Source organism: Populus trichocarpa, chromosome 16, assembly GCF_000002775.5.
Source record: "Populus trichocarpa isolate Nisqually-1 chromosome 16, P.trichocarpa_v4.1, whole genome shotgun sequence".
NCBI lineage: Eukaryota > Viridiplantae > Streptophyta > Magnoliopsida > Malpighiales > Salicaceae > Populus > Populus trichocarpa.
The window spans coordinates 2,331,251-2,356,377 of record NC_037300.2 but is presented as its reverse complement, the minus strand read 5'-3'; the positions used below and the strand labels follow the sequence as shown (position 1 = coordinate 2,356,377).

General features: G+C 31.6%; 2 protein-coding genes across 5 annotated transcripts; one reads left to right on the top strand and one right to left on the bottom strand.

The window, feature by feature from the left end:
- Positions 1-709: 709 nt before the first annotated feature.
- Positions 710-6,787, top strand: LOC7458928 (uncharacterized). Of its 4 annotated transcripts, none has more exons than XM_052447989.1 (8): positions 710-852; positions 1,986-2,171; positions 3,168-3,273; positions 4,008-4,190; positions 5,056-5,544; positions 5,831-5,914; positions 5,991-6,074; positions 6,434-6,787. In XM_052447989.1, exons 2-7 carry the CDS (start codon positions 2,124-2,126, stop codon positions 6,053-6,055), a joined length of 975 nt encoding a protein of 324 aa, XP_052303949.1. In that variant the 5' UTR covers positions 710-852; positions 1,986-2,123; the 3' UTR covers positions 6,056-6,074; positions 6,434-6,787. The 4 variants fall into 4 exon arrangements, with proteins under 4 accessions (XP_052303949.1, XP_052303950.1, XP_052303951.1 ...); XM_052447990.1 differs by having other exon boundaries at positions 6,420-6,787; XM_052447991.1 differs by lacking the exon at positions 710-852 and adding an exon at positions 904-1,852.
- Positions 6,788-7,838: 1,051 nt separating this feature from the next.
- On the bottom strand, positions 7,839-10,080 carry LOC7464108 (two-component response regulator ARR8). Its single transcript, XM_002322589.4, has 5 exons — positions 9,458-10,080; positions 9,250-9,353; positions 9,047-9,124; positions 8,547-8,617; positions 7,839-8,415 (listed from the first exon to the last, which is right to left on the bottom strand). The coding sequence occupies exons 1-5, from the start codon at positions 9,564-9,566 to the stop codon at positions 8,094-8,096; spliced, it is 684 nt and encodes a 227-aa protein (XP_002322625.1). The 5' UTR covers positions 9,567-10,080; the 3' UTR covers positions 7,839-8,093.
- Positions 10,081-25,127: the final 15,047 nt, after the last annotated feature.

The window sequence follows — 25,127 nt, the reverse complement described above, 5'->3', positions numbered from 1 at the left end:
ATTATTATTATTATTTACTCTCAATGAACTCAAATATTTATAAATTCAGTCTAGTTTGGGTCATTTTATAATCATTTCAATAAAAAAAAATCCAATAAATTGATCACCACATTCTCCTCCAATAATAAATGTATATTTTCTTTCCAACAAAATATAATAATAATAATAATAATTAGAATAACAATGTTATATTTAAAGAGACATGCTTACTTCTTTTGTCTTTATGAATTTCAAGTAAGAGATTGATATTTACAAAAAAAATTATTAATTTTTTTTTTTAAATATGTTAAATTGATATAAAAGACAAGTCTTTAAAATTAACTGAAGAACTAACTTAGTTTAAATTAACATAAAAGGAGATTAAAATGACCCTTTATTATTAAAAATAATGATAATAATAATTAACTTGGACTTTTAAATAAATTCTTAAAGGAAGACTAAATTTTGAAGGAATTAATAAATTAGATACCTCAAATTGAATTATCTATAATCAATACCAATTTATTAATTAATTATTTTCTCCCTCCAAATTTAAATTCACATTATAAAAGAAAGAACAGCAAATTTGGTAAAAGAAAAATCCAAAAGTTGACCAACATTTGACCATGCAGTACACCAACAAAAACTAGAGAGTCCCAATCAATCACCACCACCTGATCTCTTCATTTGTCCCCACAACTCCCTCGATTATCCACGTGGCATGATTCCATGCTTCTTCCCACCCATAAAAATAAAAACATTCCTCTTCATTACCAGATTAAAAAAAAAGCAGACACCATTATCGATCCATAAAAAACCTCTCCCTCTCTCTTTGTTATCTCTTTCTCTCTTACAAAATTTCCAATTTTTAAGGTAGATTAATAATAATAATTATTATTATTATTATTATTATTATCAAACGTTGTATTCTATCCGTTTATTATTATCATTTTTTCTTATATTTATTTAGCTGTCTGCATTTATTTTTTACTTTTTGTCGAAATTAATGTTTTTTTCTTTTCTTTAATTGTTTTTTTCTTTTGATATTGTTGTTGTGTTGTGATTCTAGGGTTTTGGTTTTTTTTTTTGGTGAATTGTGGTGATCAAATTTTTCTTTTTGTGATTTTGTTGAATTGTGACAGGGTCTGTTTGGTTTATGAGAAAACTGATAGATAAGGGAGGGGAAGTGTTTGGTTTCCGAGAAAATTGAGGGGGAATGGTGTTTGGGCTTGGAAAAGCTTTGAACTTGATGCGAAAGGATTAAGCTTTATAACGTTTTTTTTTATTATTAGTTTTGTAATTAGGGACTTGGGAGGTTATGTATGAACCTGAATTATTAAGGAGAATTAGAGCTGGATGGATTGGAATACAAATCTTGTGTTTGAACTGTTTTTCCATTGTTAATGGTTGTTTCAAAATTGTGAGATAAAAGACAAGTTGTGTGTTAAAGGGTGTTTTTAAGCTTGAAAAGGAATGAACTTGGGTGAGAGAAGGATTGGAGATTTTTTTTATTCTTCGTTTTGTTGTAATTAGGGGTTTAGTGGTTTAGGATTAATATATTATTAACGAAAATTAGTGCTAGATTCAATGGAATTCAAACTCAATCGTCAACTATTTCTTAAATGCTAAGTTGTAATTTGATTTTGCTAAGGTTTATTCTCCGTGTTCTAATTGTTATTGGTTATTTAAGTAATTGGATGCTCTGCAATGGAAAATTTTTCTGACACGCTAACACCTTTTTTTACCTTTTTCCTTTTGCTTTTGGGTGCTCCTGGCTGCATAATTTACTGAGTTCTAGTATTTATTCGAATCCCCACTACTTAATCCTTTGCTTAAGTGTGAGCACCTGGACAATCTGATGCTAAATTACATGGTTAATTGACTTTTCTTTTCGCTTTATTGGCATAGCTGATTTTGATGGAAATTATCTTTGGTTTTTTGTTTAACATCTGATAACATTGGAGGACTAATTCGTGAATATTGATTCTTGTGTATGCTTGTTTCAGTTTAGACCCTTTTTCATCAAATCTAATATTTCTTGAAGCCTCAAGGAAATAGCATGTAAAATAAAATAGACTAATGAAGGATATTGTCACATAGAAGGTTATTCAGCTTGTTCTCCTTTTCATTTCCAATATCAAGAGATGTCGAGCGGACCAGTGAGAAGGGTCTTACCAAAAGACATACAAGTTGTAAGTTGTAGATCTTTGAATTTTAGAGTTGATGAACTTTTGATATGTGCTATCTTGTTCTACTAATTTTAGCAGTAGAATTATTTTGTATCAAGTAAGCGGCCAATGAGGATAGTTGAAAAATGCTATTTTTTGTTGACAAAATTAGTTTTGACCTTTGGCTTCCTCAAGCACCTTGTATAACAAATGTAGTTCCGAAATGTTTTCTCTGATAGGCTACTTGACCCTGTGTTGGAATTGTTCTAGTTGATTTTCGCGGAGATAGATGCAGGAATCTTTGAACTGATTACATGTCTTCGTTGCTAGATAGCAGTGCCTTATATATAACCATCAGCACATTTTGATTCTTTCCTAAGGCCTTTCCCTGATAAATACTGAAATGGAAACTTGATTTTAATATAGAAATCCAGGTCCTAATTGGAAATTCTTCTTCATGTACTGTAAATTTGGAAGTATTAGCTGACATTAGTCACCTGTGTATGAGCTTAAATCTCAGGTTCTTAAGTTAAAGGTCAAATAACAGACAACATTTATGTTGTCTTTCCATGCAAGGGTTAATGATACCCAGAGGGAATGCATCTTGTCTATAGGATTTTGGGAGTTCAAATCATTATCTTGAGCTAAATGTGTGCAGGTCCAGAGAGCCATGCATGTGATAGCTTCGCTTTATTTTTATGTTGGTGACTCAGTAGTACTTTTTCTGTGCTAGTCATTCAACATTAACTAATTTAGAAAAAAAATAGTTGTAAATAACCACGCAGAATAGGACAGTCTGGATATCTGCTATGCACACAATACCCAGTGTGTCCATAAAATATTTTTATGAACAGCTGTTAATTAGAGATTGTCTCTCATCTGTATCTTTCTTTGGGAAAAATGGGTTTCTGCATCAGAACTCTTTTCATGGGGTTGAGGGATCATTAATAATCTTTTAGACCTTGACATAACAATGCAGTCATAAAAAATCTCCTTTGGATTATTGATGTTTTTTTCCAGGTGCAAAATCTCATAGAGCGGTGTCTTCAACTGTACATGAACCAGACTGAAGTTGTGGAAACGTTGTTGGCTCAAGCAAAGATTGAGCCTGGTTTCACTGAACTTGGTAACAATTAATACTGGAACTCCTTGTTTATGTGTTACAGAAAGTTTAATAATGAGTAGATTCTATGCATACTATTTCCTACAGTGGCACTTTTGAGGGTTGCTTATTGTCTTCTTGACCCCTTGAAAGTGCTGCTCAATGTAGTGTTAGGATAACTGGTTGTGAGTTTTCCCACCATTTTTAAGCATCATTAGATTATTTGTTCTTTATGTGATTATTTGACAAAACAGTATGTAGCACAATGCTATTGGAGCAATTTTTCAAGCGACTATCAGTTCATGAATGGAACCACTAGGCATCATCAGTCTGCCTGTCTGTCTGGATGGGAAGTGTCACATGCATCGGTGAATTCCTCAATTGTTCTAACTTTAGCTACTGAATGGAATTTAAAATTCTGTTAAGTATTCAATCACATGGAATAAATGCACAAGGACTGGAAAATAAATAAGTTGAAAAGTTTGGGACCGGATATTAGTTTAGCCATGTTGATTGATATTTTGGGAGCATTCACTTAAACTTACTTAAATAGAGTTAACTACAACTTTTTTTTGTAAATAGTAGGTTGAAAGTGTTCTTTCTGAAAAAGTTGAACTGGCAAGGCCTGTTGATTATGGTTCCTTTTCTTTTCCCCTTGTTTCCATTGTTACATACTTCTAAACTAATATTGTTTAGCTCAGGAAACTTCAAGTTAGGTGATCTTGTTTCATTCTCAAACTTGTAAATTTATTTTCCAGTTTGGCAAAAGCTTGAAGAAGAGAATGGTGAATTCTTCAGGGCTTATTATTTGAGGTTGAAGGTAAAGCAACAAATAGAGGAATTCAACAAGCTGCTTGTGCAGCAGGCTCACTTGATGCATGACCTAAATTCAACCGGAGTTGCCCCAATGCCTCCTTCTAATGGATTTCATATCTCACCATGTAAGACTGCTTTTCTTCCCCATGAGCATTTTACTGTCTGATCTGTAGGCATCGACTCATCAAGAACATTGTGATACATAAGTCTTCGCATAATTGGGCTCTGCTTTGCAGTTGCGCTTTGTAATTGTTATGATTTGATTTCAGAATCATTATATAACTCCAGAAAAACTGTTTGGTTGGAAAGAAAGCAAAGTTCTGTAAGTGAGAGATTAAAGGAGAGGAGAAATGGTGGCCTTCTGTGGTGTTTTGTATTAATATAAAAGTTCATGATACCTATTTCCGAAATTTTCCAAGTAATAGTAATTACTGTATATTAATAACTAGTAGCCAGCAATTTAAATCTCTTTATCAGACTTGCTACTGGCCATTTGCCCCACTATCAAATGAATTTGTAGGGTATGGGAGGGGACTTGTTGGAAACGTTGTGGAGGTATCAGTTTTTTTCATAGTGGAAAGATGTTAAAGATGGTTTCCTTGTTTTCTTCCTTGAAATTAGATTTAAAAAATCTCCTTCTCTGTCAATCTGTATTTGGGGAATGTGCTATTTCGTAAAGTTTTGCTTAATAGTGTGGTAGATAACACAGTTTCCTTCCTTTTTTGAATTTCAATTTCAATTTTTTGGAAGTCATTTTTGGATATTTGCTCTAAGTATGCTTTTTGTTTAGATGGTTTCTTGACATGTGTTTTGATTGCTGAACTATGTTATCTGAATGTCCTGATCAAAATGATATCATTGTGCATTTACAAGGATAATTTGATTATGAATCTTTTCTGTAGTTTCTTGGTAGAGCATGCTTTCTCCAAACCTGTTATCCCTTGTATGATTCCTGCTTTTTATGGCAACTGGTTTTGGTTTCTTTGTCAGTGCACCAGAATACAGCATGCTATGGTCCAGATCATACAGGACCGACCTTGAAGCCAGAGAGCATGCATCACCCCATTGGCTCCAGTTTGACAAATGCATACACTAATGGTGGATCATCATTGCACTCAAGTATGCATGCTGCTGTTGAAATATCTGCTCGTGCCAATAGAATTGATGCACCTCCAAACATGCTTTCAATGCAGAGCTCAAACATTGGTCTGCTGCAAGGAATGAATGGGGGAATGATCAAATCAGAAGCTGGTTATTCGGGTACTTCCCCTTACATGTTTGGTGCTGATGGCAATGTCCTAGAAGCACGCCCATCTATTGCGGATGCATCTGTTGCATCTTTCAGCAGCGTAGACTCCAGTTCGCAAGCCTTGAATGAGTCTATTCTGGACGCAGACACTTCTTCATTTGGATTTTTAAGTCAGATTCCTCAAGTTTTCAGTCTCTCGGATCTGACAGCTGATTTTACCCAGAGTTCAGGTTTGTTGCCCCACCTTATATCTCCCTCTTCTCTCATCTCTTTATTTTCCAATCCCCAACTCTCCCTTTGGCGCACTTTTGCACAAGATTGCTATTTTAGCTGTTTGTTGGCCAACTGAGAAGTTAGGCAACAAACTTCTTAGAGGACTCGATTATGAGCACTCAGGTTGGTCATTGATTAAATTGGAGTCAGCTCTTAACTTGGGTCCTCTGTTGCAAGTAATTCTGTGTGGAACATTGACTGGCCAATTTACAAGTGTTACAATTGTTTGTATTCAATGTTCAGAAATATTGGAAAACTATTCAAGATCACCTTTTCTAGCAGCAGACAATGATAACTTCCCAGATTCTCGTGAAAGAGAACATCCAGGTTTTTTTCCCCCTGGTATTCATAATATTTATTACATCAGAAAGGAGCAAGCTAATTTGTTGCCCTGATTTTACAGGAGATAATAGAAGGCTGGACTCCATATCAGAAGGCATGAGTTATGATGATTTTGGAAGTGAATAGTAGCCTTAGAATTTCTATGGTGAGTTCTTCGTGCTGATTTTTTATTTTTATTTTATTTTTATTTTTTTTGTTGAGTTGCTCGTGCTGCTAGTGTTTACTAGATGGTTATCAGTACAATTTTCTATCAGCAAAGCTTATGCTGCGATTCACCTCTGCTGCGTCGGAATTAAGTTCTTTCATGGTGATATTTCTATATATCTAAGACTGCTAGAAATGGTTTGTGTTAGCACATTCTTCATGTCTATATTTGTTTGGTATGATATATATGTGGAGATACTTCATGCTTAGAGTCTCATCTTTGCCTTTCCTATTTAATTTGTTAAAGCATTTATTTTCTTTATATTTTCATTTCTTTCTTTCACAGTTTTGTTATTGCAGGTCCAACTGCATCCCTAGTACAGGTTTTGTAAATAGCAATTTAGCTTGGGAGAAGCTTCAGATGTAGAAACCACTGGAGATATTGATTGGCGTGTAAAATTTCGCTGACTTCTGTATGTAGTGATGACTGTTGACAGTAGGATTGTTTAGGGTGAAAAAAAAGTTCAAAATAATGCAACAGTACGTTTTCTAGTACCATGAGAATGCATGGTAATAAGTTATACTAAATCTAGGTGTTTGCAGAAACATATATTTGCAGTTTGGTGTGATTATAAAGTTGTTCTTGTTGATTGGTCCTTTGCATTATGTAATATTGGGATTTCATTTTTGAATGAGATTCTAAATTTGATATCATTCTTCTCTCTCTGTCTTGGCATCAGATAATTTTTTGACAACAGTGCAGATTGGACTGTCCTCTTCTTGTGTCTTTTGTGTGCTTGGTATTGTATTGAGATATTTTTAAAAATATTTTGTTTGAAAATATTAATGTTTTTATATCAATATATACTGAAGCTTTTTTCATGTGAATATATTTTTAAAATGCACTCCCTAACATTGCAGGTTTGTTTAAAAGTGTGATAGAAAGTAGATGTTTTTCAAAGTGTTTTTCGTTTAGAATTGTATTAAAATAATATTTTATTATTTTTTAAAAAAAAATTTATTTTTGACATTTTTTTAAAAATAATTTGAAGCTCAAAAAATAATTATTTAAAATCAGAATTAAAGATAATTATAACTTAGCCCTGTAGTTCATCGTTGAAATTTCTTGACTAGTATTGGCCTGTGTGTTGGGTTTTTTTCAAAGATACAGTCATTTTAAAGCACATAAAAAAAGCTAAAAATACATGAAGATGGGATACCAGAACCCTTCCTTCTATTAGCAGGTGGGAGTTTATTTACTGTGAAAATATGCTCAGGGTTTGATGAACTTGGCAAATCGTCACACTAGTCAAGGAACCTGGAAGTGATACCAGAACCTTCCTTCTCCCATCGCAGAAGCATCCTCTTCTGATGATATTTGAATGTGAACATGGTTAGAGCGAGGGATACAGAAACAGACGAATAGATAGAAAGGGAAGACACATGTTTCAGGCTCAGCTACTAAAATGGGCCTAAACTGCCAATCAGAATCAGTTCCACCATGGATTTCAGAGTCAAGTCACATGAAGATGCATTGATGACAGAAAATGACATTATACGGATTCTGCCAACAAATACAATGACCCTTTTCTTTAAAGTTGAGAAACAATCTAACTACATGGTCCATACAAATGGTTGATTCTTACCGCAATCAAATTGATTTCACTTTATAAACTGTAATTTTTTCATTTTATTTATAAATTTTAAACTCTATAATCTTAATTAGTCTGTGTACTACTAGTATTCAAAGTAAGGATGATTAGGATTTAACAATTATAAGAGCCTGTAACATTTATAACATTCATCGGATCAACTCCAAATTTAAGTTACAATTTTTTTTTTTCTTATAGCTTAATTAGCAAAGACAAAATTGGAATGAAATATTTTCATGTAAAAACTGTATAGATGAAGCAACTCTATTCTACACTTCTGTTGAGCCTGTATTAACCAGCATTAACGTCTAGAAAGGGGAGAGAATATTATCTGAATTACATTGTAAAAGAAAAGTCCCCATGATTTATCAGACCATAGTAGTGATGCCATTGTATCTAGGTCTGGTTCTATCTGGTGAAAGCCCTTCTTCCATAGCCTTCCTCTTGTTATTGTTGGGCTGTAGTAGTAGTGCTGATGGTTGTGGTTGTGACTCAGGCTGTGGCTGTGATGATGGCTGCTGCACTGGTTGTTTCTGCTCTTCTGACTGAATAGCTGGTATTTCAAGCTCTTCTTGCTCTTCTTGTTTTTGGTTCTTGATCTTAGTTTTCATCATGTGAGGTTTAAGCCTATTCAAATCTGATAGTCTTACTGGCTTCAAGAAAAATTCCTCGGCTCCCTCCTCCAAACATCTGTGTAATGGATGAAATTATGCCCACCACTCAGTTTTATGACATCAAAAAATCAAATTATAGTTTCCTTGTATTTTTTTCCACAAAAGGCCAAAAAAAAAACCCAATTCTAGCTTGGTTTGGTCTTTCACCTGGTGATCCTTGAAGGAACATTTTCAGATGACATGATCACTACAGGTATGTTTCTGAGAGATGATGATTCCTGCAAGATCAGAGGAAAAGGAATAAAAACAAAAAACAAGTCTCTTTAACAACCACTGTTTGATTTCATGGTAAATAAATGTGCATTAAAATCTTTGATGGGTGACATGACACGAGAAGGTAGCACGCAGAAACAAAGGAAATCTTTGAATATCTTGACCTAGATTTGTTTGGATACAAAATAGGTGGCAAAATATTCCTATTAGATTTTCTTTGAAATTCTCAAGCAAGTGGCAATAATAGAACACATGTTGACAACCAATCAACTAACATCATTTAGACCCTGAAGATTTCTCAACCTGGGAAAGAATTTTCAAGGAACCCATTTTGCCAGTAATAGAAATGGATCTTAAGGGGATTGAGGAAAAAGAAGGGAATATATGATTACTCAAAATGAAGACATGAGAATGGAAATGAAAAAAGCTTATACCTTTACTTTCTTGAGCAAATCATAGCCTGTCATGCCAGGCATACAGTAATCTGTAATAATAAGATTCACTTCCATTTCCTGCAAAAGCACCAAAAAACAAAGAATAAAATCAGAAAAGATGAAAAATTATCAAGAAAGAAGAGGAATCTCTTACATTGAGGGGGGTGGGGGGGGGGGGGGGAAGGCAGGGAAAGAAACTTTACCTGATGATTGTTAGGAGAAACATAAGGTGTGTCTGGGTTGCTTTGTTCATCTTCTTGTAATCCCAGAAATTTCAAGGCTTTGCTACCAGAATCAACTGTAGTAACTGTCATGACAAAAGAATCAGAACCCAGCAAGAAAAACCATATCTCATGTCGTAAAAACCATTCCTTTTTTAACCTTTTTAACCAGAGAAAGTAAATTCAGTACCTTGATAGGATGATGTCTTGAGAAGCCTCTCAATCAGCTTTCTATCTATTAAGCTGTCATCAACAGCTAAAACATGAAACTGGGAGAGTGAATCCCCTGTTATTGCCATTGCATCAAACTCCAGATCCAATATCACCTCAATATAGAGCGCAATAATACAGAAGAAGATTCTTGTTTTTGGTTTTGGTTATGCTATGTATTGTTTTGTTTTTGTTGGGTTGGGTTGGGTTGGCTTTTGTGGTGTTGTCTCTATAATGGAAGGAGGAGAGTAGAAGAGGAGAGGCGTATTTTGTAGTAAAAAAATGAGACCTTGACAACAAATTCCACGCACCCCACAAAGCAAAATCCGACCAGATATCTTTTCAAATCTTGCAAATTTTCCAAGTTGATTTCAGGATTGAATTATAGGGCAAGCAATGCATAAAAGAAAAACACAAAGACCTGATAAAATAAAAGAATAAAATCTTCATGGGAAAGGTTAAAGCGGAGGAGGAGATGGGGGAGGCGGGTTTTACCTATATGACCCAGACCACTACACTGACCACACATGGTGGGAGTAGAGCACCATATAAATAAGAACGATGGAGGGGAAGGGGAGAATAGGGAGGAAGTTTTGGAGGAAAGCAAAATACATGGAGAGAGAAAATGAATAGAGGGGTGGCAGTGGGACCCATCAAAATCCCCCGAGAGATTCAGGTGATGTCAGCAGAGGTGCCTTTTTCTCCCTAATGTGAAATCATGTGGCTCTTACCATATCTTGAGCAGAGGGGGAATGGTGTGGTCTGTGGGCAAAGAGAGGCCAATTTTCTGCCTTGATTCCCTTTCGAGATTTGCTTCCCATGCCCATACATCACGCCCACAAGCTCATAAAACATTGCTATCTATCCATTTCTTTATGTCCATCCTTGCTGCCATACATGCATCTAACCAGGGTCCGGAGAGCTGGCAGTTCAACTCTTTAACCAATGAAAATTAAATATTGAATGGCTATTTTAATAGTTCCATTGATTTTTCATTAGCAACCAAAAAAAACTGAACTTGAAACTACAGGAAAGTAGATTTTTTATTCCAAGTTATTATTATTAATTCATTTACTAGATGGTTAGTTCCATTAATTTTTCATTGGCTTGGTGCTTTCAAGTAGAGTTGATGATTTTCTATTTGTTTTGGTTTTTTTAGTATTTTTACCGGTTCAATTCTTTTAGTTATTTTTGTGTTTCCGTATTATTTCTGATTTTTTACTTCACCCTACTTACAAGGAGTGTTTTTAGAGCCCCTAAAGAAAAGTTACAAAACTCAGTTTGATTTTATAAGCCAACTTTGTGATAAAATTCTAAAATCTAATCTAGATTGGATTTCATTTCAAATTTTATTTTATTTTTTTTACTAAATCTAATCATTTCATTACAACTACATCTTCTTGGTAAAAAAATTGGTTTAGCCGGTCTAAATTAAGGATTTTTTTAGCTTAAAGCAGAATTTAAAAAGATTAACGATCCATCTAAAAGTATGAATTAATGTGAATAAAACTGTAATTCATTTTAATTATAATTTTTAAAATATTTAGTTAATTAATACACATTATAATTTTGTAAAGGATACTACTAAAAACTTTTTTAAAACTTTATTTAAAAAAAATTATAAGTTATAATTTTTGTTAAACTTACTTTTTAAAATTCAAAAGGCAAAAGCTACCAAATACACACTAAAGTCAAGCAAGTGGTATATGGATAATTCTCCTATTAACTTTTTTTTTTTCTTAACAAATAGAGAATTCTCGGATTTTTTTATATATTAAAATCAGGTTTCATTTTGATGGTATAGATCATAGATAAATTAACTAAATTAATATATTCATAAAAAATATTATAATTTTTATTGGAATTCATACTCAAGAGAACAACACGAAAAGCAAGGCTAGCATATTAACACTACCGGTGTATGCTCTTTCAAAGATGATTATAATTGAAGGAAGAAAAGGTAAGGTGGAGAGAGACGGTCCAAGTTTTCATAGCAAAGAAAGAAAAAAAAAAACAAGAACATGTCGCTTTACAAGTCGATCCTCAAGATTGAATTAATTAAAGAAATGGCTTTGTACTATGATAATAACATTGCTACTCACATGGAAACTCATAACAACTTTTCTTTGAAATTTCACAACTTTGAATTTTAGTGGATTTTTTCTAGATTTTACTAGGATTCTACCTCGCAACATTCAAGATTTGCTTTGTGTTTTGAAAGCGTTTTTAAAAAAAATTAAAAAAAATTTATTTATCTTTTTTATTTTAAATTAATATATTTTTTATATTTTCAGATCATTTTAATGTGCTGATATTAAAAATAATTTAAAAAAACAAACTAAAATATTATTTTAATATATTTTAAAATAAAAAACACTTTAAAAAATAATTATTTCCACGTTTCGAAGCACTCCCACACGCTTCCAAGCTCATTCACCTTATAACTTTCTGGAAAGCCATCGATTTTCTTCAAGATTGTTATGAAAATAGGTCAACAAATTCTACGTCAAATATAGTTATGATTAGACCCAAAATATTTTGTCTACCGTGCTATTAGATTTCTACTACTATTAGTGCTTGTTTTTAAACTCCACGTGAAGTTGACCAAGACCAAGAAAAGTGTGAAGGGAATAGCGTAAATCTGGGGTAATCTAATTATTTTTCTTAAATGATTAAAGTAATTTTTTTAAAATAAAAAAATAAATTTTATCTGGGTTAATCGAGTCGCGAGTTAACTTAAATTTTTAATAAAATCAAGTTAAAATCAATTTATATATATATATATATATATATATTAACATAAACCGATCTAAATCCTGTATTAATCTGTCAAAACTTATCATAATCTTATAATTATAGCAACAGTAGATAATAAAGTTTAGATCCATTAACAAGAAAACTAACTAAAGCTAGCAAACGGCACTTGCAAATAATAAAGTGACCAAGGGAGAAAATTATAGTGGGGCCAATGGAGCTTAAAATCTTCAAATTTCATGCCTTTCTCTTTTTACCTTAGACTGCAGAATTTGATCATGTAAATGATGAAGAAAAGTGGTCAGCATTTTGACAATCCGCGTTCACTTTCTTGGTGATTGCAGTTGCTATGATTTCCTTTTTAAAAGGGCATATTTCTGCTCCAATAATTTTGTCAATCGACCTAATTAGTGAATCAAAAACCATGCACTCCTGCTTTTATCACAAAGGCATGGTAGACTAGACAGGAGTGCGAGCCTTAGCTGTTCGTCTAAAATTTGTATTCCGAGACTTCTAAGTTAAGTTTATTTTTTTTAATATTATAGTTATAAAACACGATTTGATTTTATGGGTCAATCAAGTGACCTGTTGATTTTAAATCTAATCTATATTGTTTTAATTTAAAAGAAATTTCAAGTTGATTCGGTTAACTCATAATCTAAATCTTGAACGAGCTTTTTTATTATTATTTTTTATCAGTTTTTATATATCAAAATTGAGTGTTTATTGAAGACATCTCAATGAAGGTAAGAAAATTCTCAGGAACTCAAATAATCCCATTGGAGTGCTCCCCACTAGAAAATTCAATGAGGATCGGAAAACCCACAGAAATTCAACATCTTTGCTTGCAATGTAAACACTAGGAGTTAAAAAGGAGAAGGGATGCATGCTCCCTTGCCATGACAAGATCTTACCCCCTCAAGTAATTAATCATGAGATGCCCAAGTTAAAATATATTTTAGATTTCAATTTTTTTTTCTTCCCACATTAAATATTTAATGTGATGGCTCCGAGGGGATTTACAATTTATATTTTAAATAAATTTGTTTTTAATCATCTCAGCACTCCCAGAATAGTATGGTGAAAGGAAGACGATTGCTGCCTTGCATTCCCATTGGAGTGCTCCCCACTAGGGTTGTGACCGCAGAGCTAAATGTCTCCCTAATTAAAGTCTTTCACCAAACAGCATTCAAATTTTGTGAGAGTTCGTGTTGTCCTTTTGGACCTTAATTATTTGAATCTTGTCTTGATAATAACAGGGGAAATATACATTCAAAAGGTAAATTTCATGCAACATGTTTAATTTCTGTTTTTTAGGGGAAGAAATTCTCTACAATATCAATACTGGGGCTCTAGAAAATCCAGTAAAAAAATTGAGTGAAGAGAAATGACTGCACATTGAATGAATGATGATTAAGAGGGAGGAGATTTGCGGATGATCATAATTAGAGGATTTTTCCAAAATTACACTATTTAATAAAACAAAACGTAGAGATACTGTGCATTATTGTGCAGTGTTTTTATTTTTACTATTAATTACTTTGTTCCTTGAACAGTTCTTTATTTTTTATTATCGAATTTTTTTTTATATAGTTTCATCCCCTTATATTATGCTGTAATAGTTTTTCTTCAGATAACATACTACTAATGAAAAAATATGTTTTCGTCATAAAAGATTCATTAACAAAATATATTTTTCCTCCATAACTTAATTCAATTACTCTTTTATATATATATATATATATATATATAAAAAAAAAAAACAATCGAGATGATTTCGCTGTCTTGTTGATATAAACAATGTTTACACCCTAATTTTTTTAATATTTTTTATAATTTATAATTAATCTACAGCCATGAATTATCAGCAAGTTGCATATTCTTTAACCAATAACTAGCTAGCGATAACTTCTGATATTTGTTAAAAAAAATCAAATTTAATCTGCACTCTAAGAAATAGTGGCAGAATCCCATGTTTTTTTTAAAAAATAATAATTTTACAGTCAATCGAGCATCGATTATTTGTTATTAAAACAAAAATTAAAAAAATATATAATTTGAAAGAAAATTCCCTTCTCATGGTTAGCTACGAACATTAAAGAAAAATGAGAGATTCCCCGACACACTTTAAATCGTTGGACAACCTGTCACGTACAATCCAATCCTGCAAGATTACTACAAATTGTTTAGTGGAGCCATGTAAGCAATTGCCAAACATTACATATGATATGATACCCCCCCTACTTAGCTACACCAATAATAATAACTAGGATGTGTGAGTATATGTACGTGTGTGTGTACATATATGTATCTGTATATGTATATGTATATGTATATGCATCAAATTTCTTTTTATTGATATAAATTTCAGTTCCAAATTTTATTGATTGGACTAGCATGGTCATGACTCATGATGACGTAGACAGGGAAGGTTTTTTTGGTTTTTGTATTATTATTATACTCAAATCTGGTTGGATTGAGTTAGAAAAAATAAATAAATCAATTGATAATATTATCAAAATTTATTTTTTAAAAAAATCAAAATAAAATTGTTTTAATTAATCTAAATCAACCTGTCAAATTAATAATTTAAATCTTAGACTGAATCAATAGTTATATCAAATTTAATAACTTTGTATTCGTGATCACATGAGCATGGACGATTCTATGAAGAAAAAAAATCTATTAATATAAATAGTGAATAATTTTAGAGTTTTTTTTTTTATACAAAGCTAGAGCACACTTTAACTTGCTATCTAGTGGGGATATGAGATGAGTATGCAAAACTAAACCATCTCTTGTTTAGCAATATCAAATTTAGTCACAAATTAGTTTAATTTAATCAGCTAGTTTTAAATAATATTATTATAAACAAATTAAAAAAAGTACATAAATCTTGTTGGCAATGTCCAATGACTAAAACTTGTTCTTACCTTCACTCGTATTTAGTTTATGAAAGCATTCTCTTTGATTTTTATTATTATTATTTTTTTTTGCTAGAAGCAGCTAATCAAGATGCTATAAATCTTTTACCTGTAGTTGAAAATTAGATCCTTAGCCCGCGGTATATGCTATAGGTCAGATCATTTAAAAAAATATAAAAAAAATACAAGGATGTTACTAAAGTGTTTTTTAATAAAAACAAATCAACCATTAATTAAAAAATGATGTATATTAAATGAAATCTTTTTAAATACTAGGATGATAACATAATAAATAAGACTATTTTTTTCAAATAGTAAAATGATGACATTTCAGATTGAGTCGGATCAACCCTAGCTAATTTTGTAAAGCTTCCAACTTAGATTATGAAACAATGATAACATCATAAAAAGTAAAACGAAACAAATTAGAAAGTCTAATTTCCAATAAGTATAAACGTTGTAGGATGAAAAGATATATATATATATATATATATATATATATATATATATATATATATATATAAGGTAAGCAACCTCCAGAAACTTATATAAAAAATTAAGCGTGATTCAACGATCAGATCAGAAGTTATAGCTTTTTTGAGTTATTATTGTGGTCTGGTAGATCCTCATCTAGTCGTGGCAAACTTATTTTTGACTGCTCAGAACCACTCATTATCGCAAGTCCAATAACATCACTTGAGATCTGATGTTTGTGGTTTGAATTTCATCTCTACGTCAAAGAACCATCTCAACCTAAAAGTTTAAGTTGTTAGGTGAAGTCCAAAAATATGATTTATATTATTCTCTAACACACCACTTCAAATGAAAACTCTTTAAACTTGAAATTTACACAGACTCACGGTATCCTGTGCTTAATTTTTATCATATAGAATAAGGTGGTAAGAATTGAACTCGTGACTTCTCGGTTAACAAAGCTCTGATATCATGTCAAATAATCATCTCAATCCAATAACATAAGCTTTTAAGTGAGATCTCAATAATAGTTTTATATTATTCTTTAAAACCCCTTTCAAGTGAAAGTTTTTTAAACTTGAAATTTACCCGAGCCTACTTTACCTTGCGCTATTAATTAGATTTTAATTAGAATAGAGTTGACAAGATTCGAACACGTGATCACTTGGTCAATAAGACTCTAATACTATCTCAACATAAAAATTTAAATTATAAAATAAAATTTCAAAATATTATTTATATTATTTTCTAACACTTTAACAAACATCCATTCCTTTTTAAAAAAACAAGGTCAAGATTACCTCCACCCAGAAGTTAACAAATCAAACCCTAATTGTCCTTGCACTCCATAATTGCCGTGTTCGTTATGCAATCTACATACTCTGGCATGCCATTAAAGTGGCCAAGACCCCCCTTTGTTCATGAATCGCTATAGATGTTTTGGCCTTGGTGGGTTGATATGTACAAGGCTAAAATGGAATGGGTGTACGCATCTAGGCCATCTATATCCCACCATTCTAGACAAGGTTTATACCTACATCATAACAGTGTGATTCTAGCTGAGCTTGTCTGCCTAAGAACCAACCTCACACGTTCACTCGTCAGATTTCATGATCGCCTTGGCCCTACCTTTGTATCAATGACATTTGGTATTTCCATCGACCAAATATACAAGTCTCTGGATCTTGTCTAATTATTATTATTATCTAATTATTATTATTATTATTATTATTATTTTTAAATGAATTTGATTTAACGCACACGCATGTTTACACAAGGGGATTGACCTTCAGCTATAAATTATTTAAATAATCGGTGAACATTTAGGGCTCGAGCCCCAAAATTTTTATGTGGATGTCAGAATTTTGAAATTCGTTCTCCTTCTCTGCTACAGATTATCAATCCATACTGTTGAAAGTCATTAAATCAAATAAAATGATGTGCATCTACAACTGCCAGATTATGTTATCCTAGAGTGTTATAAGATATGCTGAAGTTTTTTCTTTTTAATTTATCTCCTTCAAGGCACAGTTTTAAGTTGAATTAGCTATAACTTAGTCTCTTTAGTTTAATGAAATTAATCAATTAATCCTTGTAGTTTAAAAAAAATGTTCTAAAATTTGCTTATAATATAGTTATTTTGTCGAATCTATGTTGTTTTTCAATTAATTTGTTAAAATAGAAAAAAGAAAACAAAAGTAGATAGATGGGATTTTTTTTATATAGAAAAAAGGCATTTAAAAAAACTATATATATAAAAGGAATAAACAAGTTTGGCACAATATAGGGATTAATTACGTTATAATTTACTCTTTTAAATTTTATCTACTTTTTTAAATTCGTCGGATCAGTCAGCTAATTATAGTTTAGCAAGGAAGGAACCAAAAATAATTTCAAAACCCTAAACTATAAAAACCAGATAAAATGCGAGAACAATTCAATCGAAATTAAAAAAATAATACAAAAGGACCTTATTCAAAGAAAAATCCCCTTTCAATTGGAGTATTAATAATACAGACGCACTAAATTCCAAACCCTAAAAATGCATAAATCTTCATTCAAACTCAAATCCTCCACTTCCTCCCAAGCCCCTCCTCCATCGTCATTGTCGTTGTCCTCTCCTCCATCTCTTCATCTAGTTCCATAAATCACACCACTAGGAGGCTACATCAGACCTATAAACCATCAAAAATTGTTGAGAGGGTCAGATTAGGTATCCACAATGTTGGTAGTCGGCTAGAGGCGTTGGAGAAGCTTTGCAGTGATTAAAAATCAACAACGAGATTGCTAGAGGTCTTAGTCGTGGCTTGGGTACATACTAGAGTTAGATTAGGTTGGTGATGAACTGGTGGAAGAGGAGAGACTCTCGATGGTCCAAGATTTATGGTTTTGTCTTTTTTGTTGTTTGGAAGGAAGTTTGAAAGGGATTGAGATATTAAGCTCGAAAATTAAGGGAAGAGCCGATTTATTTGCTCTTTCCATCTGAATGCGGGTAGAACGGTAGATTACACTAACTATATGCATGTTTTTTGAGTTTTGACAAATTTTCATTACTACTTATAATAGTTACTGAATTCCTTCTAACAAAATGATATAGAGATTCATCAACACAGAACCTTTACACTCCGTCTCTGGTCTCTGATAGATTAATTTAGTGATTTATCAGCACAAAAACTAATTATGTTCAGTTTGCTTTCTAATTATGTTTGAAATTAACCTAGATTAGCATGTAAATCAATCTCGTAATTCAATTAACTGGACTAAACTCGAATGAGATTTCATCGAATTAATTATTTAAAATAACACCATTTTATTTTATTTTTCATACAACATTGTTTTATTAATTTATTTTTTTAAAATCCAAAAAAAAACATTGTTTTTTTTAGATAAGTTAATTTGATCAATTACCAGAACCTAAACCCTGGTCCGGGTATGATAGTTACCTTGATCTTGATGGGTTTTTGGCGTGGCCACCTTACAGATCATCAGAAAGCAAGTTCAAAATCAAGAAAATCAATAAATCAAAACGTACATGGTGGGTTCGAAATCATGAGATGAAAATCATCTTGTAGAGAGTACAAGACTACAAGCTAGGGAGGCATATCTTGTCATCACATGGCTTGTTGTCACACAAATAGAGAACTTCGACAGAGGAAATTCTACTTGATTAGAAATTAGGCTTTTTGGGTGCCAAATAAATATGGTCCCCCTTCCTTTTGCTTCTCTCCACATGGTTCCCAGCTCCCTCTCCTTCATTTCTCCCATATCTGAAAGAGAAGATGGCCTTAAAAGTTGATTTTGGGTACTCATCATGATCTCTTATAATCACCCTATCAAGAGAGAAAAAAATCATCATCATCTATTATATATAATCACTATTAATTTGGTAAGATACGGCTTCCATGGTGGTTCAATTACGTTCCAATGAAATATCTATTGCCTTCTCAAGAAAAAACATTATTTTTTCCTTTTTTTTTTGGAGTCGTGAGGTGATTAATTAAATTTCAGGGTTAGTTTTATAATCTTTTCATTTTTGTATATGAGCTAATGCCCGGGAGTCATGAATTTTGTAAATCACGGATTTTTTTTCTTCTTAATTAGTTTTAATTTCTTATTGGATTCCACTACATGAGGATCGAGAGATATTATTCCCCATCAATTAATGCCAGCAAATTGTTTTTAAGTAGTATTTTTGTACTGGTTTTTTTACATTAAACCATGCATGTTCATCTCTTTTTTTAATCAGATCAAAACCATGTTATCCAAGAGAAAATCCATGTAAAACAAAACTTGATAATCCATCCTCCTAAGAGAAAATCCATGTAAAAACTAAGGAATCCACAATAATTTTACTTCAAACTAGCTCATTAGTAGGGACACTATAGAAATGTAATTTTTTTAAAAAAATTCTAATCTCTTTACCATGGTTTCTTCAGTCGAAAGGTCACTATAGTAGTAAGTTAGGAATCCATACGTTCGAAAGAATGATTCATACAAAATAAAAAATTAAAAAAAAAATTGTTATAAATGGCGCAGAAAGAGAGTTCACAAACTAACCTACCTTGTTTTTTTTTATTATTTGACCTATACAACGAAAAATTGTTTAGGTCAATGTCAACGAGATGGCAATGCTGGCATGCTGAGGAACATGATATGGTGGACCTAAGTCTGATCCTATTGAAGATTCATTTCATTAATGGCGAACTCCTAAGATGTGCCCCTTCAACTAAAACATCATCCATTTATGAATATTTCACCCTTTTTCCCCCTTGATTATCGAACAAATTAAGACAAACTAGGTGGAAAATACAATATTAAAAACAAAATCAATCTTTTTTTTCTTCAAAAAAAGAGTCAATATTCGGCTAATTAATGTCTCTATATTTGTCCTAATTAACCGAAAGACTTGGAGGGAGAAATTAAAAAAAAGGTTTCTAAAACTACATGAAACCATACTACAAATTAACAAAGAGAAAAGGGGGTGGTTGAAGGGATTAGAAGGAGGAGGCAACCACTTAGGTTATTAGATCAGTTAAATTATAGCGTCTCAAAGCTTCGATACAATGAATCCTCCACAGAAGCTATTAGATTATAAGATATAGTTTTACTTTGCAGATATATCTTTTGGAGAACATACAAATTCAGACAAGAGATTAGTTAAAGCTCTGTAATCAACACATAAGATTAGGTCATGGGTGCATATCATGGCCAAATCATGGGCACCATGGCTTAAAATAAAATAAGTTTCGTATAAGGCCAACCCCATTTGCCCAAGTAGGAAGATTTAAGCAAATATAAAATTAATGCCACAGATGGATATTTGAAGCAGAAAAGCTTAATTAAACCATTGTAAGAACCAACAGGGACCTCGGGAATCATTAGCTGAAGAACTACTTTTCTAATTAAAATTAAAAAATTCACTAGACAAACAAGACTGGATTAAGCCGATTGACTGAGAGACATTGGTTTGTTGCTTTCATCAAAACTGTGCACCAAAATGTTAGTCTTTGTTTATATATATGGATGCCAATAGTACAAGTAACTTCAATTATAAAACAAAATTATAATTTTTCTCTCGAAATTTAATTTAATTAGGTGGATCATTCAATTGCTTGATCCATGAGAGGAACGCAAGGTTAGAAAAATTCTCTCACATCTTGTTTATCTCTGTATTCTTCTGCAAATGATGTTATTCATGGAAAAAGAACCAACAAAAAACATTAATTACAAAACCATTGGCTTGTTTAGATGAACCAAATGATGCCATATGTATTAATAATTCCTAACCAAACAAAATAGTAATTAATTACAAATCATTATCATCTTTTCTCCCAAACAAATCATGGAAAGGTCAACCTTCAATGGGATGATAAAATAGATTTTCTTGGATCTTCTTGAGCACATGAGTAGATATGGTGATGGGCGTTTTATCAAAGTCAATATTAATTATTTGATATCTATTTAGCGCAAGCATTACGTGTTATGCTTGCCTTTCTTCGAAGCAAGCCGTGCTGTACATGTATTTTGAGAAGAAATTAAGCCTAATATACTTTGATTTACTTCTTTAGTTCTTCACACTTCGATTTCCATATCCGAGGGGAAAGAATCAACCGAATGTTGGAACAAGTATCAGGGATATATAGGATGAGAATTTGATTGCTTGATGTGTTGGAAAAATTAACAATGTAATTACACTAAGAAATTAAATTCAGGTCGATGCATGTTTTGATTTTGTTTTGAAGAATTAACAAATGGCAAAAATATTAACTTAATTTGAAAAATCCATTCAAGCATTCTCTCTCTCTCTCTCCATGCTCTTGAGTCTTTACATGCTAAACTTAGGTTAATTACGCTAGATACAACACTACAGTGATTGGGACAAAGGAGGCAATCTCAAGAGATAATTGTATTCACAAAGATCCCTTTTGGGATTAATTTACATGCAAATCAAGTAGTAGTAAGAAAGGCTACAATTAATTTATACTTTATAGAGCAACCTAGCTCTAGTTGTTAGCTTATACGCAGACAAACCCAGCAAGCCATTGGGACACTAAAACGGATTAAGTTAAACAAGGCCCTAATTCCACCATTGTTGCAAACGTGCACAGAGTCACAGACAACACATACTATTATGAGAAAAAAGTTTACAAATTATCCTTTGTATATTACCCTAATTAGTAATTACATTTATACATGTTCATTCAATTCTTTTTTTTATTATTATTATTATGGGTGTCCGGACCAATTTGCATGCACCTCAACTAATCTCACGAGTTCTGAAATTAACGACCAACCGTGTCATTCAATTCTTAATGAATTATAAAATTCCATTAAAAAACAGTTTTGTTTTTTTAGTAGACCTTTTATTTCAACTTCTCTGACCACTTCAATTTATATATCCCAACAAGATAATTAAGTGATAATTTCCAAAATAGCTCACTAGTTTTTAATTTTAGGAAGTCAGGAACTAGAGGAAAGATCTAATATCCATTAAAAAATATTTCTCCATATTCCAATGCAGTTGCAAATATTCTCCTACAATTTTCCTTTTTTTTTTTGACAATTTAATTTATTATTCTAGCAATTGGGCAATTTGCATCTGATAAAGCTTAGGATTCCACATGAATGATATCTTCTCTAATAGGTCAGTGCCATGTAATATGAAAAGTGGTTAATGGTATTGGTGTATCCAGTCCTCTTTCTTTCACTTTTTTTTTTGTCTGGTCCTCTTGTTTCTTTGTTCCTTTTTATCTTATTGTAATCCTCCCTTCTTCTTCTTCTTCTTTTTGTTTTTAAATTACCTTTATTGTTATTGATATCAACATAAAAAAATTATCAACATAAAATTTTTTTGTCAGGATAGTTCGATCAGGTCACTAGATTTACCTGAGTTTCTTATCAGGTCATAGAGATTTTTATCTATTTTTTCAAGTTTCAAGTCGGTTGAATTTAGACCAACTTGTTGGGTGATCTAGGTTTTAAAACATGAATGTCACTTGATATCATCTATTATAATAGTTAAATGCTGGATTTAACATTTATAAAACAGAGAGCAAGAAGATGGGGTTAGGAAGGGGGGAAAAACAAAAAGGGAGCAAACTAAAACAAAATTGAGAATAGAGGGATCAAATGTAGCGTTAACCCTCGTGAAAAGTGAACAACTTGCATGAGGCAGATGGACATGGCGGATCCATAGACAGTGTCCAAAGCACAAGTCAAGCAAACATCTTCAACAAATTGTAGTTATTAACTGTTTCTAAAGGTGGATGGTCCCAGTCTCGCATCCCAATAAAGGTTTTGCCATTCCAAACAAAAGATCCTTTATAAACTGGGAGCTTTCAGGAATCATGATTCTTGCCGGGCATTGTGGGTCGACTTTTCTTTTCTAAAGAACATGCAAAAGGCTACCGTGGGGCTATGGCGTCCATGCCTTGTAGTCTTCTTTTCCCAGAAGAAGAAAATAGGTAAGCAACGAAGAAAAGAAAAAAAAAAGTTGAGCAAATTTCAGGGAAAGAAGAAGACCGATATATACATATAAAAACATGTGCTTTGACCTCATGATTGTGTGTTTTCTTTTATAATAATAATAATAATAATAATAATAATAATATAGTTTGACAGAACACATTAATGCAGCTAATAATTTAAGGTTTTATTAACATAAAATAATAGAGGGGAAACGAAAGAAACATATTTGGGTGCAAAATATGTATTTCCCATAAAATAAACTCGAAGGGTACAATTAAGAAAATCAAAATTCTAAGAGTAAAAAACATAAATTTCTATAGTATAGGGTTTCATGGTCCCCTTATCATTAAACTAGGCTTAATTCTTCCCACAAGAAACGTTGTGCATGTCCTTTTCATCCACGAACATTTTAAAAATTCCATTACACCTATGTCGGGCTAAAGTTTACACCTATTTTATTTAATGGTTTTAGTTTCTTGAAACCATTAAATAAGTTTACACCTATGTCTTTTTCATCCACGAACATTGTGAATTTTCTGATTTTTAACTTGTTTTTTTAGTTTTTTTTCTCTTAATCTGGTATTTTTTATTATTTTTCTGGATTTCTTGGCTAATCGGTGTTTTAAAAAACTCATAGTTTTACTAATTAAAGAGCACATTTTATTTCCCCCCAATTATTATTTTTCAACAATTAAGATACGCTTAGGTCGAAGTTTATTATCAAAATTATTCTTTATGTTCGATTATTAAGCGACATTTTCATTCAATTATATAAGAAAAATTTTCTTTTATTTTATAAAAAATTAAAATATAAAAAATAATATTATTTAATATATGAATTACATTCGGCTCATGTAAAATTTATATAGTCGTGCAACAAGACATGTGAAAAATAAAAAATATATATGTACAAAATGTTTGATCATTTTCTTTAATTAGATGATTAAAATAATTTTATGGTTATCTTGAGTTATTCAATTCATTCATTTATTTTTATTGATTATAAAACAATTAAAAAATATTTATCTTAATTATTTTCTTAACACATGTTATTATTTTTAAATTTAGAAAAAATAATACTAACACAAAAAAATAAACTTACCTTCTCCCACCATCTTAAAATACGATAGCCACTGGAGGCTTACATAGTCGTTAAATTCAAGGTCCGTGGGATTAATTGAGGTGCGTGTAAGCTGGCCCGGACACCCACACTAATAAAAAAAATATTATCCTCAAATTAAAAAGTATAAAAATAGAATAGAGATAAATAAACCACTTAATTATATCATTAGTTAAACTTTTCGATGATTGGTTTTCAGCGTGTTCGCCATTAAAATCACAAAGAAATGATCCAGAGTCAGACGTCCAAGATTGAGCATGTTCGTTTATAATAATATTTTTTAGTGTGGATGTGAAGATTTAATTGTTTTTAATTATATCCATCTTTGCTTTAAAAAATAATAACATGCACGGTTAAATAAACATGGTGATGATCCACCCTATCTAGCTGCCCAATTATACATGCGATTGTTTTATTTTTTTTCATTAAAAAAAAAACAGGTAGATTTCTAGAAATTAAATGGATACGTAGATCTTTTTGCCAGCCTGAATTTTGCAGGATTTTATTTTTATACCATGATAAGGCTTCACTTTAGGATCTGCAAGTCAATCATGGGAGTTGTAAGGCATCTTTATAGTGTTTGATATTATTGTATATGGTACATTTTAAAAATATTTTTTATTTAAAAATATATTAAAATAAATAGTTTTTTATTTTTAATATTAATACATTAACATCATATAAAAATATATAAAAAAACTATTTTTAAATCAAATACATTTTTAAAACGCACTTAAATGCAATCTTTACACAAAAACTAACCATGGAATTATTTTTTAGGGATAGGATTTTGTTTTTGCGTTTTAAAAGTGTTTTTGTAAAAATTTTAAATTTTTTATATTTTTTTCTTTGCTTAAAATTAATATTTTTTTTATGTTCTTAGATCATTTTGATGCGCTGATATTAAAAAT